Here is a 16,612-nt window from a genome sequence, read left to right as displayed (position 1 = left end):
AATGTAAAATATAATCCAAAACACTAAATCAGAACATCTTCAAAAAAATCCTAAATCCAACGGAGAAGCCCACCAAAACCACGATTTAAGCGGTGCGGGTTAGGCGGACTTTTAATGTGTGATGGTCTCAATTTTTCAGCCCGGCCCACCTTTTTGGCGGTTTACGCGGGTCGGCCTAGCGAGTTTAGGCTCGTTTGTCACCTTTACTGACACCCCTCAGATATATTCATGTTCCAATCTACTAAAATATCTGCTTAAAGTTCTTGCTAACTTAAGCATCGGAGTCTTTTACAAGTATCACTCCCATCTCCTCACAAAGAACTCAGATGGCGGCACTTTAGTCAGAACAAGTCAGTCGTAGTCTCCAAAAGAATTTTAACTTCACGTTCATGCTTAAATTACCGTCAGATAATTCTAAAAACACTTATGATGAGGAAAAGGAAATAAAAAACCTTAGATTGTAATTTCACATTTAATTTAAACAACAATAAATGCAATACAAAAAAATTAAATGATAAGAAAAAACAATAAGAAACCATGATAATAAATTTATTCCAGAACAAGAAGGTGAAATTAAAAACTATAAAGGAAAAGGGGATTATGGTTTTCTTTTAGTTTTTTGTATTTTTCCTTTCCACACCTTTGGCTTTTTTTTCTCCTCGACGGTGTATATTACTCGTCAAACCCTATTTAAAATTTGAAGTCTTTAAAGTTATAATATCTTCTTTAAAAAATTCAATTTTTAAAATAAAATAAAAATTTACATACAATTATTTTTATATAAATTAATATTTAAAAGTTCTTACATAGTCTTGGTGGGACAATTAGGACCCTGATTAAATAATCAATATAATATCCAAAAAAATATTTATTCATTGTTTTGGAAATAGATTTTTTAATATATATATCTATTAAATAAAAATAAATAGTTAAAAAATTATTTATTATTTTTTTGTAATAATATATTATTATTTTTGTTGAGTTAAGAAATTAACTAAATTAAATTGATGATGACAAACATTAATTTTAGTGGGTTAATTACCAAATTAATTTTGATTATTTCTGTCTAAGTGATGCAGACCATAATTAGCAAACATAGTAGCAAAAATTAAAAAAAAAAAACTTACCATATATCCGACGGTAATAACTTCCATATATAGTGCAGACCTTGTATTTGGAAGTGTAATTCAGCTTTTAGTTCAAAATAATATGAGTAGTATATATTGATTCTCAATAATTTCTCAATTCTAAGTCTTTGAATTCCTTATTTGTTTCTTATATCACAAGAATTTCTCTTTTTTTTTTTTCTTATGCTCATTACCATTATATTCTGATTCTCTTAGAGTGTTTATTTTGATTATCAAGTAATTGAGTATATTAGAAGTTAATTAAAAATCGATCATTCATATACTATCTAACATTTTAGTTAAAAACTTTGAGACAGTTTTGGATGATTTCATTGATTTTGTGTATCTAGATATGTTATCCAATTTATCTATTGAAAATTATTTTAAGAATAGAGCAATTTTTGCACCAACTCTGAATTGTGTCACTGATGTCAACAATAAGATAACTGCAGGGTTACCTGAACAAAAAAAAAAAAGTTTACTTAAGTTCTGACTTTGTGTGTGCTGAGGAAAAAAATATGGAATTTGAGTTAGATGCTTTCTCACCAAAGATTCTAAATGGAATAAATTGTTCAGTTCTACCACCATACAAATTGACCGTGAAGGTTAGCGCTCCTGCTATATTGCTGCGGAATATAGACCAAACTAATGGTTTGTGCAATGAAACGAGAATGCAAGTTAGAAGAATGGAAAATCATGTGATAGAATGCAAGACTTTAACCAGTAAAAAAGTTGAGAATATTATTCTTATCCCAATTTATCCGTTTGATTAAGAGATTTAGAAATTAGTGTTTCATCATAAGCTCTCAAAAACTTATCTGTATACCACATTCATCGTGCAGTTATCTTTTAAATGTCCATAATTTTGTAACAGCACTCGTAGATCATCTTTACTCTTTATTCTTGATAACGCAACATACGATTAACCATAGGTGAAAACTAGTCTTAAAAGGTATATTCCAACTTTTGATAGAGTGGTAATATTTCATTATTTGAAATTAGATTCAGTTGCAGATACACTTAACACTAGATTAAAAAAAACAAACAATGCATAACATGTTACTTTTTTATTAATCAAAGAGTAAAGTATCGATTTTGTCTTCAACGTTTGGGGTAAGTCCTATTTTAGTCCCTAACGTTTAAATCGTCCTATTTGTATCCTAAACGTTTATAAAAGTGATTCAATGTTATCCTATTATCAATTATACTAACAAATCAGATTATATTTTTCAATTATTCTCACTTTGATGTATTCATTCTCAATTAGGTCTTACTTAGATGTGTTCGATTTTAATATTATACCCACTATTTGTGTTTAGATTCAATTATGTCCCTAGAAAAATGAATTATGTAAATGTTGTAGGAATTAATTTCGACTTTTAATAAGCTATTTTTCGGAGTGGATCATCGATTCTATCTCAAACATTTGTATTCTAACTTCAAGAAGATATTTTTAAAATTCAAACTAAAGCATTCATGATGTGTAATTGACGGAATGATAACATTGAATCACTTTTACAAACGTTAAGGATACAAATAGGACGATTTAAACGTTAGAGACACAAATAGGATTTACCCCAAACGTTGAGGACAAAAACGATACTTTACTCTTAATCAAATTATTATAATTCAAATTAATTTTAACAAAATAACTTAAAATTATAATTTCAATCTTATCACGTGTATGACAGAGGTTATTACACTTGTTTCATACTAATAATTAATTTTAATATACATCTAATATGATTAAAATTAAATATTTATTAAAAATAATAAAATTTTATTGATGATCAAACTTGAATAGTTTTAAGACCACAATAATGTGATGGTGAGACCAAGCTCTCCTGGCAAAGGAATATACATGCCCCAAAATGTTCGTAAGGCACACGAGAAACTAATTGGTTTTGACGTAAATTATACACAAAAAAATTGCCATCAGATTGATTTAGTGCCAAAAGATTATGATCTTGTGAGATATAGAGGGATGCTACCGAAACATATGGCGAGATTCCAACATCGAATGGGATTGCCAGCAATTTAGTCCAAGACGATTCAACTCCATGCTCCTTCATTATCCAGAGAGTGCAAATAATTGGCTTATGCGGAGTGGGATAACAAACAGAAAGACAGTTATTGTGGAGTTGCAAGGGAGGCATTTCGGATAAGTCATAGCGCGATCTAGTAACAGGCAGACGCAATCGACCAAACAACTCCGTTTCCAAGTCGAAGGTAAGAAGGAACCACTCAAATTCATAAGATGTACTAATAGTAGGATCATACACAATCCAATTGAGAGTGCCGCTCACAAATATTCCATTACTTGTGCCATGAATATCATACGGAAACACCGGATGATCAACAGTTTTCCAAAAAGGATTTGCACCAAAAGTGAAAACTATAGCCCCAGATCTCACCTTGGAATCAGTTATAAGAGATGAGCCACGACAACCCATAACAAACTTGTACTGGTCATGTAGAATATCATAGCCAAAGCCAAAAAAAACAAGCTTCCCGCACTTGTGGGAGCACTCGAATGGAACGGATGGGGATACCGAACGGGTACTGGGATTCAAAAGAGTAAGAGTGTCAAAGGGATAACCTTGGAGCAAGCAGAGCAATCCGTTACAAGATCCCCAGATGACTTTTCCATCAGCCGGATGTGAACCGAATGTAGTTGGCTGATGCTGGCGATCAAGAATAAGAGATTGTGAAGAGCAATGCATGACGTCGCCCGCCCGTTTCGGTACCTTCCAACACAGCAATGGCGGCGGCTGAGTTAGCATTGAGCGTTGAAGTTGGTGGTTGGCGAATTCAGGGCTGGAGATTAGGGAGTTCCATGACCGGCATACGATCTTCAGTTGCAGGAGAAGCCTCACTGGAAGCCTCAGCAAGATTTCTCTAATCAAATCTCTTGGAAGATTATCTTCGCATTCAAGGTGTTTCATTCTCGTAGTCATAAGACAATTAGGGTTTCCGTCTTTCAAGAAGCTGAGGTGAAGTATATATATATTTTCTCTTTCTAGGTTGTGGCCTCTGCAGAAAAGAATGAATCATAAATGTTAGAATATTCTAAAATATTTGAATATTAATTAAATTATACTCTAATTAATGATATATTCTGTATTTATTAGATTGATTATTTCATTATTTGTTTTGCGAAAATGGTACAGTAAAGCACAAGGTTGCGACTTGCGAGAACCAAACCTGTCATTGAATATACAATGAAATCATTAAAAATTTAATATACAATCTCAAATATTCAAATTTAATATTTTCTAAACTAATAAAATTCAAAGTTTTACCATTTCACATAGTAACTTGTTCATATTTTATCATTCAAAATTAACAATAAAAGATTTTTAATTAACTTCTAATCTCTAATAAGCTCAATTGCTTAACAATCTAGATAAACACTGAACAGAATGGTGACGAGCACAAGAAAAAAAGAGGGAAATTCTTGTGATATAAGAAACAAATAAATGAAATCAAAGACTTAGAATTGAGAAATTATTGAGAATCAATATACACTGATCATATTATTTTGAAATAAAAATTGAATCACACTTCCAAATACAAGGTCTGCACTATATATATAGAAGCTATTGACCTGAAACAAAATAACTAAGTAATCAAGAGTCTAACTGCTCTTCTTTCACTCTTTTTTGAAGCAAATCTTATTCTATTACATTTGTATTCTCAATACTAATCAAGTATTCAACAAAAGCTGAGAATCCAAAGATTTCTCAGCATCCAAAGCCATACAAAGCCAGAGAATCCAAAAAAAAAAACTAAGCAAAGAATCCAAACTCAGCATCCAAACTAAATTCAGAATCGCATCAGCAACAATCCCAACTCAAAACACAAATTTTTTTCATAAAATGAGCAACTCAGAATAACAATTATTTCATAAAATTTAACAAAAACACCATCAACCATCATCCATCAAAATTTAACAAAATAAGCAAAAATGAACAAAAAGGGAAAAATCAGCAACTCAGGATCAGTAAAATTAACAAAATAAGAAATCATAAATTGAAGCAGCTTTGCTTACGGCCGCGAGGGAGGAAGAGAAGTGACGGCCAGGGAGGAACGAAAGCGAGCTCGAACAGAGAGAGGGGAGATCGAATACACCCTCTCTCTCTCTCTCTCTGGCGTCAAAGATGCGAGTTCAGGGAGGCCGACGACGATGATGACAGAGGCAGCGACGCCAACAGCAGCTCCGAGCAGACCTGGCGACGCGAGGAAAAGGGACCCAGGAGAAGAGAATCGGTGACGGAGGGGCTGGACGCTGGCTAAGGAGAAGAGTTCGTCGGTGAAATCGGTGAAGTCGGTGAAGGCGGCGCTGGGCTGACTGAGGATAAGAGTTCGTTGGTGACGGCGGCGATAGGCTGGCTGCTGGAGCTCGGAGAGAGAGTGGCTGCTAGGGTTCCCGTTTGCGAGAGAGCGTGAGAAAGGGATTATGGCCAGTTGAGTAAATAACTTAAATAAATTCTTTTGAAAAAGAAACTTAAAAGTATAAGGACTTTTATTAATAGTAACTTATAAATAAGTTATTTTGTGTTTAGATTTTTAACTATAGAAGTACTTATTTTAAAATTGTAGCGTTTGGATAAATAACTCAAAAAATACAATTTTTTTAACTTAAGAGAATGTATATTAAATTTTTTTAAATTATTTAGACTCATAATTTAAACTAGTCTCTTTCAAGAATTTTATTTTTAAATTTGTCCAACCAACTTTGTTAAAATGTATTCCAGGTGAGCCACCATCTCTTCTTTACATATTTTCATGAATATAACAGTATTTCGTTCATTCCAATCAGCTTTAAATTTTCTTCCGGACTTGCCACTTTCATGAATTTGTTGGGGAAGAACATAAAAAAAAAGAAAATTATAAAACTAATTATAAAAATAATAGCAAGTTGTATAAAAATAAAATCACATATAAAAAAATAAAATTAAAATCACATATAAAAAAATAAAATTAAAACTGAGATTTCATAGCATACAAAATATTCAATACAAATTTAATAATAAAAATAGAATGATAAAATGATAAAAAAAAATACCTGGAAGGAATATATGCTGGTTCAGATGGAACAGAAGATGGTGGTGAATGGTCAATACTTCCAGCAGATGAATCATTACGTGAAAATGGTGGTGGAAGGCCAACACTTGCAGTAGATGGAACATTGCGTGTGAGGATGATGGTGGAAGGCCAGTGCTTCTAGAAGATAGAACCTTGCGTAAAAATGGTGGTGGAGGGCCAGTATTTCCAGCAGAAACAGGAAACATTTTTCCACAAAATCAAGAACGAAAGTAAATTTTTTTTGTTTTGAAATCAATTTTTTTTTTCATGGAAGTGATAAAATGACTTATCAAAAAGGAGAAAGTCATCTATTTCTACTTCTTCCAAAAGCTATAAATTAACTTTTCGGGAAGTTAAAAGCTCTTCTTAAAAATAGTGCCAAACACACTTATCGTAACTTTTCATAATTCAAAAGTCAAAAAAAATAACTTTTGTGCGTTTCCAAACGGACTCTATGTGTTTTTTACTTTTTTGAGTAAACTACCATTTGTATCAGGAAAGTTGAAAACGTTGACATAAATATCCATAGAAAAAAGAAATTACTATTTGTATCCATAAAAAATTATTTTTACAGGCAAAATTATCCAAACTCTAAAAAATTATATAAAATTCCTAAATTACCCTTATCTTCACCACCACACCACCTCCTTCACCCAATCACCTTTCAAACCCTAACCTTCTTCACCCAACCACCACCCCTCTTTCTCTCTCTAATCTCAAATCTCACCACTACCCTCTTCACCCACCCACCACCCCTCTTTCCCTTTCTAACACACTCTCACCATGACTTTCCAGTGAGTCCCCACTACTGTTCCAATGGCTCCTTGCCACACCCTCTTCTCTTTCATCCTCACAGTCACAGCAACACTTGTTGCCGCTTCTCCGGAGAAGAAGAGCACCTTCATGGTGCAAGTCCACCATGAAGCCAACATCAACATATCCCAGCCATTATCCTCTTCAAAATCACAAAAATAAAAACTTAGATCAAATTGAAGAATAGAACATATATAGATTCAAAATAAAATCCTAATTTCTTAGAACATTCACAAAAAATTGTCAATTTCTCAAATTCAAGATCACTATCTCGTTGCTCTAGTGACATAAACAGGTTCCTTGTTAAAATCCCTTTCATACGTTACAGAATAGGGTTTCTCTCTCTCCTTTCTCTCTCTCTGAATCTCATCGTAGCCATGGTTGGCACTGGCATCCACCCCTATCACCAGCAATGGCCCCCTGCTGCTGCCGCTCTTCCCCCTCCGCCATCTCCTGCTGCCGCACCTGCTCCCCCTGCTCCTCCCCACCCCGCCGAAGAGGTAGCTCTCCTTTTCACCTTCTTACAACTTTCTTGCTTGAAAAATGGGAAAGTGATTTGTGTGTTGGGTTAGGTTCGAACGAATTCATCACAGGGCTTCCGGAGGACGTGAAGGAGAGGGAGCTACTAAATCTGATGCGGTGGCTTCCCGGATTCGAAGTGTCTCAGCTGAATTTCAAGGCCGAAAAGCTGGCGCGGTGGCGAAGAGAAGCTGGCGCGGTGCTCCTGGGCTGGCGGAGGTCCGCGACGTTGCTAGCGGAGAAGGGTGAACGATGAGGAGGAGGGTGAGAGGTGGTTTGTGGTTGATGCTGGGATTGGGTGGCCGAGAACATTGAGAGAGAGGAGGGAAGAAAGAGATGATAGTGTGGAGAGAAGGGTAATTTAGGGATTTTAGATAATTTTTTAGGGTTTGGATAATTTTGCCTATAAAAATAATTTTTTTATGGGTACAAATGGTAATTTCTTTTTTCTATGGATACATATGTCAGCGTATTCAACTTTCGTAGATACAAATAGTAGTTTACTCTACTTTTTTTAATCCTTTTCAAATTGAAAACCGGAAATCTTTAAAAAATAAAATTTCAAAAAGAAAATATCATGTGTATTGCACATATTATAAACAAGAGAAAGTATAGATAGTCAATAGAGTATTTATACAATGTGTACAATAAGGGTATAGGGATGTTCAATTCAGTAGAATATTATATATATTACACATATTATAAATAAGAGAAAGTATAAAGAGCCAATGGAGTATTTATACAATGTATACAATGAGGGTATAGAGATGTTCGATTCAGTAGGATATCAGATGTTTATTATCCTTGGTATCCGGATGGTTATTCTGGATAGTATGAGTGTATTGTGTTTGAGAAATTAGTAGTATTTTACACTGGATGTTCAATTTTTTTAACTCATATTGGGCCAAATAAATAGCCCATTGTACAAATACTACATTGGCTCCCTAGTGGAAAAGACAATGAGAATATTGACAACATGTACAATAGACTTTGAATTTGGCCTAAATACATATAAAAAATAAAAAAATTTCACAAATTACCTAAATAAAAAAACTCACTCAATTATTCAAAAAAAATGATCATCTCAAACTCTAATTTATCAAAGCATTTCACTCTAATATCCTCTTTTCTCCCAACCGACTGTCACTCCACCTTCATCAATAATCATCTTACTCTACCGTTGCTACCTTGCTTGCCACACGTCATCACTGTCGTCGCTTACCCATAGTGAAAATAACCATCCACGCAAAAATAAAAATAATCATTCGTATACTTAATAAATTGAACATCCAACATATTTTAATTATATATAACTAATAATAAAAAATAATAAATTATGATGGTCTTCTAACATTCTTTTTGTATCATATCTTTATCTTTATCTTTATAGAAATATAAATAAAGAATTCTTTTATAACATGGCACTTATATATTGAGTTTGGAGATTATTTGCTTAGATGCCATCATTATGAACTTTTAAAACTTTATTTATAAATTAATAAGAAAATAACCATGAAAAATGAAAAGATAGAAAATAGCGGCAAAATCAAAAGGAGATAATTAAGAAGACAACAACGAAAACTGAAAAAGATGGAGAATTTAATGAGAAAATAAGATGGATAGAAAGTAGTATTCGACCTTCAAAGAACATGTCATTGACAACCTAAATTAAATGGGTAAAAATTGAAAGAACTAACACTAAGAATTACCTTGTGTTAGATCCTTTAAATTTTTTCATGCAACAAACAAAGCAAATCGTTCACCTCACTTGATCACACACAAAAAACGTGCAAAAAGCAATTAGAAATTGGTATCATCAAAAGTTAATTAGTATGAGTAACAAAGATTATTTAAATAGACCCCTAAGGGCTTAAAAGATAAGATAAGATAACTTAATTTAAATTTCTTAAAATATAAAATAAGATAAATAAATTTAAATAAGATTTAATCTTATTAGATTATATCAGACTGATTTAAATTTAAAATTTCAAAAAATACTAAAAACGATTGAGAATCAAATCAAATCTTTTAACACTCTAACAATAAAACAAACTAAAATATAAATCTAATAATTTAAAATTTAGTGCTAATTTTGTGGCTTCCACTGAACTTGAAATATACTAATGGACTTCTTGCTATTCTAATTTAATCCAATAGACCTTATGAGTGTCGTCATTTTTAGCACACTTGTTTTTGAGACAAACTCTTAGTCTCTTTGATGTTCAAGACTGGCATAGCATAATTCTTCTATTATTCAGATCCTTAAAAATGATAAGATTATCATTTTGTCTCTTAATTCTAGAATACAAAATATGTGCTTATAAACACATATTATGTAATACTCTACCACACAGAGTATTACACTTACGATGTAACACAGAGGTGGTGAAGCGCTACGACCTCTAAAATAAAATATGTACATATAATAGCAAAAAGAATATAATAAACTAGGAGCCTTAAAAAAATGGGTAAAACAAAATCACGAAATAAAAAGCGCAACGCTCTGGAAATGGAATAACTTGCGTATGAAGAAAACTATATCTATCAAACATAAAATAACAAAAGTAGGAATAGAGAGCCAAAGATACAAAATAACAAGCTCCTAATTCAGCCTGCGAAGTCAAGGCTGGCCGGAGAATACACACACACACATACATATCCAAAACTCAAATGTACATAAACAAAATCCTGTCTCTCCATAAACCTCTAAGAGGATAAAAAAAAGAACAAATTATGTGGAGAGTAAGCTAAGTACATATATATACATACATCACTGTATGACAAAATAGCCCAATAACCACTTCGCTTTAGGAGCCCAGACGCCTCTTGACCTGCATCTGAAAAACAACAACATAGTGTGGAATGAGAATCGGAAGTTCTCAGTATGGTAAAGGTGCCACACACATAATATATAAGGCCCTGGGAATGCCAGAGGCAATCCTAGAACGTCGACACTCATATTATAGAGCTTAAAGTATTAAACAGAAGCCATAAAAAGGTGGTTTTCTAAGAGTATCTAAACCTAACTTAACTTAATCTTAAAATCTAAGTCTCATACTGTCATTCTTCCATACCTCCTACCCATCATGCATTTCACAGACAAATAAACAGATAAAGACAAGCACAAGAAGGTTACAAATACTGCAGGTAACAAATATACATTTAACATGGCAAATACATTTAACATGGCAAGTACATTTAGGCACACCCAATTAAAGCACAAGCAAGTAATTCAAGTAATATGCATATGATGCATACCTGTCCTATGGCTGATGAGACTCATCTGTCGGTTATCCAGCCAACCCGACAAGGCGACAAGTCTGAAAATCTTAGACTGTCCCCTGACGTGCATCCCCAAGAGTCTATGCATAGTTTTTTCTCAAATAATCAATATTGCTCAATGGGGGTTACATTCCCGGGAATTTATAGTGCCCGATCACACTTACGTCGTAGGATCAACAGAATATCGAGCTTTCAACCTGGTACACGTGGTGGCAAGCCACGACACTTTACCTATGGAATCTCGTATTTCAGATCATTAAATCATTCAAGCCAAATTTCATACATATTCTTTCATCAGAATATCCAGTCAAGTAACATATATGACTTATCCGTAACATCTCATAATTAATTCATCACTTTTCAACTTTACTTCACCTTCAAGTTATCCTCATTTTCCAACTTCATCTGATTACCAGGTTTAACACTATTATTTATGATCAATGGAATGAAAATAGAGGTTTAGTAGTTTAAAATAGGTTTTAAAAACCTTAAAAATCATGTTTGTTGGAACAGGTGCCACCCGTACGCGTGAGCCATGCGTACGCGTACACGTGGGATTGTAAAAATGCATCTCGCACGCACGTCCCTCGTCATGCGTACGCGTATGCGTGGACATGCTTGTTTACCCCTTACGCGCGCGCATGGACTCGTCGCGTACGCATCACACAAAAAAATCCACCCCACACGTACGCGTGGGACACGTGGGCGTACGTTCTTTTAAAAATAAATAAGGCAGATGCAGAAGCTAGGTTGCAGTAGCAAGAAAACAAAACTGCTAAAACAGAACAGTTTGCAAGCATAATTTTCAAATTTTCATAACTTCTTCGATTTACAATATTTTTCACCCGTTCTTTGAGTGGCATAAACATCATGAACCCAATTTTCATTTTAAAACAAGTTGAAAACAAATTAAGGGTCTGAAAACTTAGTTATGCCTCGTCAAAGTTCAGCCAAAAACTAACCTTTACAAAAATACCCAAATCCTCAATTTTCAATCAAAACTCCATTCCTTTACCATTAAACCTACATTCCTCAATGTGACATTCCCCCTTCCTCATCATTCAACAATCAGCACAATACCTATTCTCAATTAACACTAATACACTTTCAATATTCAAATCTATCAATCAATGTCAACCAAAAACCATAATTGATCAATCTATCATCATAAACATACCACAAGTCCATACTTCTCCAAATCATCAATTATCCAACAAACACCAACTAAACATATTCATTAATAAATTTCTAAACAATGAATGTTCACCTGCAATCCAACTTATCTTAAGGTCATCTAACCTAAGTTTTCACAGAACATTATATATTAAATGGAAAAAACCTAAACCATACCATGGCTGATTTTCACGTAACGACCAAAGCAATTTATTCAAAATCAAGGCAGCCCCTCCAAATTCAACAAATTCTAAGCTCAGCTTCCTCCAAGTTCCAATATTCACAATTTCAAGCTCCAATTATTTATTTTCAACCTAATACACATTTATAACACATATATATCCAATTTAATACTCAAAGCTCAAATTCAATTAAATTAAAATAGAGTTATCGTATCTCACCTTACATAAGCTTCACATAAGCAAGAGTGAACATTTTTCTCAAGCTAATTGGATCCTAAAACATCAGAAATCAAAGAAATTCAACTTCCTACTCAATAGTTCAAGAATTGGGGGAAGAGGAGGCTAAGAATGAAATAACAAGTTACCTATGAAATTGTTCCAGTAAAAACGTAGAGCTCGACACGGTGAACGCGTGGCCGCGAATGATGCGGCGATCGAAGCTCGGACGGAGGAGTTACGGCGAATTAAAATTTGCTGCAAGGGTTTCGGCATTTCTCTTCATCCTGTACGCAGCCTTCAGCGTTTTGCTGAAAATGAAGAAGAAGAGGACGTTGGTTCATTTTAAAAGGCTGGCCCGATTCAACCGGTTCGGCCCCGTTTGGTAGTGTCAAATTTCTTTTTTCGATGAACTCTATCCTAATTTGATATAATATTCGTGTTTCTAATCTTCTTTATTAAAAACTAATTTATTGACTAATTATCTACTAACTTATCGGGGTTTACATATCATAAATTGTAAATTTTGTTGAGATGACGCTCATATATCGAATTTCAAAAATTTGTGCTGACATGTCGCTCATATTTAATCTATAAATAACTTATTAAATATTACAATAAAAATAACAAGTATTTGGTTAAGTACGATTTTGGTCCTTAACGTAGAGGCCGAAAATTTATTTCGTCCCTGACCTTTTTTTCGCTATAAAATGGTCCTGAAGGTTCCAATTTGTTTTAAAATCGTCCTTTTTTTGACCAAATTTTTAATTTTTATTCCAAAAATACCCCTCACTAAAAAAACAAAAACTAAACGCAAAACGTTGAATAAGGAAGAAAGGGGAAAGGGAATCACGCACGCTTGTGGGGGGGGGGAGTTGGTTCATAAGAGGGGGAGGGGGAAGGGGAAGGGGAAGGGCCACCGCTGCTAATCCTCGCCACCGCCGTTGCTCCTATCCCCTTCGCGCTTACCCTAGAGCAACCATGACCCTCTCCCCTCCTTCTCTCCTTCCCTGTTGCGGACCTCCTCAAACCAGAGCTCACCGCCGGCGAGCCTCCCCTGCTTCACCACCACGCAGCAACGTGGAGCCCTTCTTCCCCATTGTCCATTCGCTCCATCTCGCCCCTGCCTCCCTCAATCCCTGTTGCAGAAGGAACCAGAGCCACCACTGCCCGTTCCCCTCCCTCCAGCCCCTTCTCGTCATGCCCAGACCGCTGGTGCTCCACGACTACCTCCTCTGTCCCCTCTTTCCTATATTCTATTTTCTTAATCCTGGTTACCATTTTGCTTTTAATTTCTATTTTTGATTAGTGTTAGTTCCTTGATTTGATTTTGGATTAGTTTAGCTGGATTTTGATTTTCTGTTAGTTGATTTTAGGTGGGTATGATAAAATTAGCTTAGGTTGAATTGCTGAAAGTTGCTGCTAAATTGTTGTTGTTGTTGTTGAATTAGCTTAGGTTTGATAGAATTAGCTTAGGCTATTGAATTTATGTTAATGGTTAACTGTATATATGATCCATTATTGTTGTTGTTTTTCTTCGTCTAGTTGTTGTGGTTTCATTATTGTTGCTTCTGCTGTTCTTCTGCTTCTGGTTCAACTTCAGGTTCTGCTTTTGGCCTTTTGTTTCTGGTTGATTTTGGGGAAGAAGGAGAAGGGTATTTTCGTCCGAAGGACGATTTTAAAACAAACTAAAACCTTCGGGATCATTTTGTAGCGAAAAAAAGGTCAGGAACAAAATAAATTTTTGGCATCTACGTTAGAGACTAAAATCGTACTTAACTCCAAGTATTTCAATATTTTAAAATTGTCCCTTTATAAAATTATACAGACTTAGCAATAAAACCCTCATTTCAGCCACCAGGTTGCCGCTGGAAGATTCCGCCCAGCAAAAAAAAACCCTATAGACAACATCATAGAATACTTTTGGTGACGATTCTTTCTCTCTCGTTCTTGTTTGGATGATTTGTCGATGATGACGAGAACAACCGATAATTTCTCAATAATCTTCTTGGGTTCTTCCTCTCTTATTTTCTTTCATTCTTTCTACTATTTTTTCCAAAATTACAATTTTTTATTTTCTTTTTTATTAAATTTTGATTACAATAGCTCTGTAACTTAGGACTATGATTAATTTTGAATTATGATACAAGATTTTTTATTTCAAACACTTACTCAAGTGAATTAGGAATAAAATGATAATTGTACCCATGGAAGATAGTTTCCGTGTGCCAAGAATATCCTAACAGATTAATTATGTAATCAACGTCCGAATATTTTTGGCACACAAAAGCCATCTTTCGTGGTTATAATTGTCGTTTTATTCTTATATAGGTCATTTGTTAGTATCTATATCTTTTATGGATGCAAATGGTATTTTATTCCGTAAATTAGTGTTATTGCTAGGAACGGTCATTTTGAATAGCTAACCGTGTGGGCAATTTTGGTTTTTGACGGCCAAAAATGGATTTCTGAGACCTGGGCCTTAGTATGAATAAACCAAAAACACGAGATGAAAAATGGATAGGTGTTTAAAAAAACACGAGAAAATGAATGAATCTAATTTTTGGAAATGATTTGTAAATTAAGATGGAGAAGATAATATAGAGAGAAAAAAACGGGGAGATTTTATTTATATTAGAAAGAAATTAGAAATATATTTTACTCTTTTCGGTATTAAATTATATTTGTAATTCAAATTATATAGCTTGTAAGCTGACGTATATTTTTGTCTTTGAAAATTAAAGGAAAAAAGTATAATTAATTAATTATTCTCATGAATGTTTTTAAGTTATTGTTTTTTATTTTTCTTATAATTTAATATTTTTATAAAAGTGAAATGTCCATCGAAAAATAAAATATATTACCCATGGAATAATAAAGTGAAAACTCTTAATACCGATGAAAATAAAATAAAAAATAATGACTATAGGTTTTTTTTTTATTGTATCTTTTTTAACCCAATAAAATTTTAAATCGTAAATAAAGTTGATATGTGTTCGTTGGTTGGGTTCCAAACAGGTCAGGTGGATAGATGTAGAGGGGGAATGCCTTGGCTTGAGTCGCACTGCTTGCGGGTAGTCGAGTAGCCGAACACTTGTCGTGATGAAAAGGGGGGGGTGCCACCTGCAAGGACACTCCGACGCTTAAGTCAGTAATGTGCAGGCGAGCAGAGAATAGGGCTGAAAGATGTGACGTACCTCGGGGGAAGAGCCAGTCTTCCCCTTATATACATGTCAGTAGTGGGCCCCCTATGGGACAGGCCCATATTTCCAAGGACGCTGTCCTGCAGCCGTGTGTGAGCCGTACAGGACGCGTGTCCGGGTCGATCGGAGGGCGCGTGTCCGGGTCGGGTACTGCTTGGGTCGGGTCGGCCCAAAGTTGATTCTGGGCCGGGCCGTAACAGTGCCCCCACGCGCCAATGGTAGTCGTGGGAGCTACCAATGGCGTGTCGTCTCGCACCTCGTCTGGTCGGCCGCTCGTGGGGAGGATGTGCCCCCAACGCGCGTCTCTTGGTTGTTCAAACAACCGTTTCATCGCTTCGTTTCCTGCGCCGAGCATTGAATGCTCATAATGGGGTAGAGACCCTGTTTGAAAAGACTATTTTGCCCCCAGCAGTTTCGCGCTTTGGAGGCCGTTTTTAAACGATTGATTTCGATGTTTCTACACTTTTTCACACTCCCTGCTCTTCCTTTCTTCCTCCTTACTACAAAATTTCAAGGTGTTGCTGTGGTGCCTCTGTTCGTGTTTCTTGCCTTTTCTCCAGATTCGCAATCATCCTTTTTCCATCAATTTAGGTAAATCTCGAATCATTCCTCTCTTTGTGCATTATTTTTGGTATGCTTGTTGCCTTGGTTCTTTTGATGTTACTGTGTAGCTTTTTAGTCACGAGTAGACGTGTTAGGGGGAAAAGTACCATTCCAGGGTAGGTTTTCTCTCGCTCTTTTAGCCATTTAGTCTTGTTTGGCCTTAGTCGGGAAGTCGTGAGGGTGGTGTGTGTGTTCGGCTTGAGCAACCGATCTCTTAGACTAACTGGATGGTACCCCCATGTAGGTATGGCTCGCACGGTCTCCCGGGCATCCGTTAACCCCGCGGCGTATGACCAATATGCTTGGGTCGTCTCTGATATAAGGGATTCACCCAACCAAATGGGCGAAGAGGAGCTCACCGAGTTCCGACAAGCCGGGTATTTGTGCGGCGGGACCGACGAGGAGG

General features: G+C 35.2%; 1 protein-coding gene across 1 annotated transcript; it reads right to left on the bottom strand.

The window, feature by feature from the left end:
• Positions 1–2,886: 2,886 nt before the first annotated feature.
• Positions 2,887–5,607, bottom strand: LOC112802760 (F-box/kelch-repeat protein At3g23880). Its single transcript, XM_025846135.3, has 2 exons — positions 5,179–5,607; positions 2,887–4,160 (listed from the first exon to the last, which is right to left on the bottom strand). The coding sequence occupies exon 2, from the start codon at positions 4,082–4,084 to the stop codon at positions 2,918–2,920; it is 1,167 nt and encodes a 388-aa protein (XP_025701920.2). The 5' UTR covers positions 4,085–4,160; positions 5,179–5,607; the 3' UTR covers positions 2,887–2,917.
• Positions 5,608–16,612: the final 11,005 nt, after the last annotated feature.

Source organism: Arachis hypogaea, chromosome 1 (genome assembly GCF_003086295.3).
Source record: "Arachis hypogaea cultivar Tifrunner chromosome 1, arahy.Tifrunner.gnm2.J5K5, whole genome shotgun sequence".
Classification (NCBI taxonomy): Eukaryota; Viridiplantae; Streptophyta; class Magnoliopsida; order Fabales; family Fabaceae; genus Arachis; species Arachis hypogaea.
The sequence above is the reverse complement of the archived record's forward strand: the minus strand, read 5'-3'. Positions and strand labels throughout refer to the sequence as shown.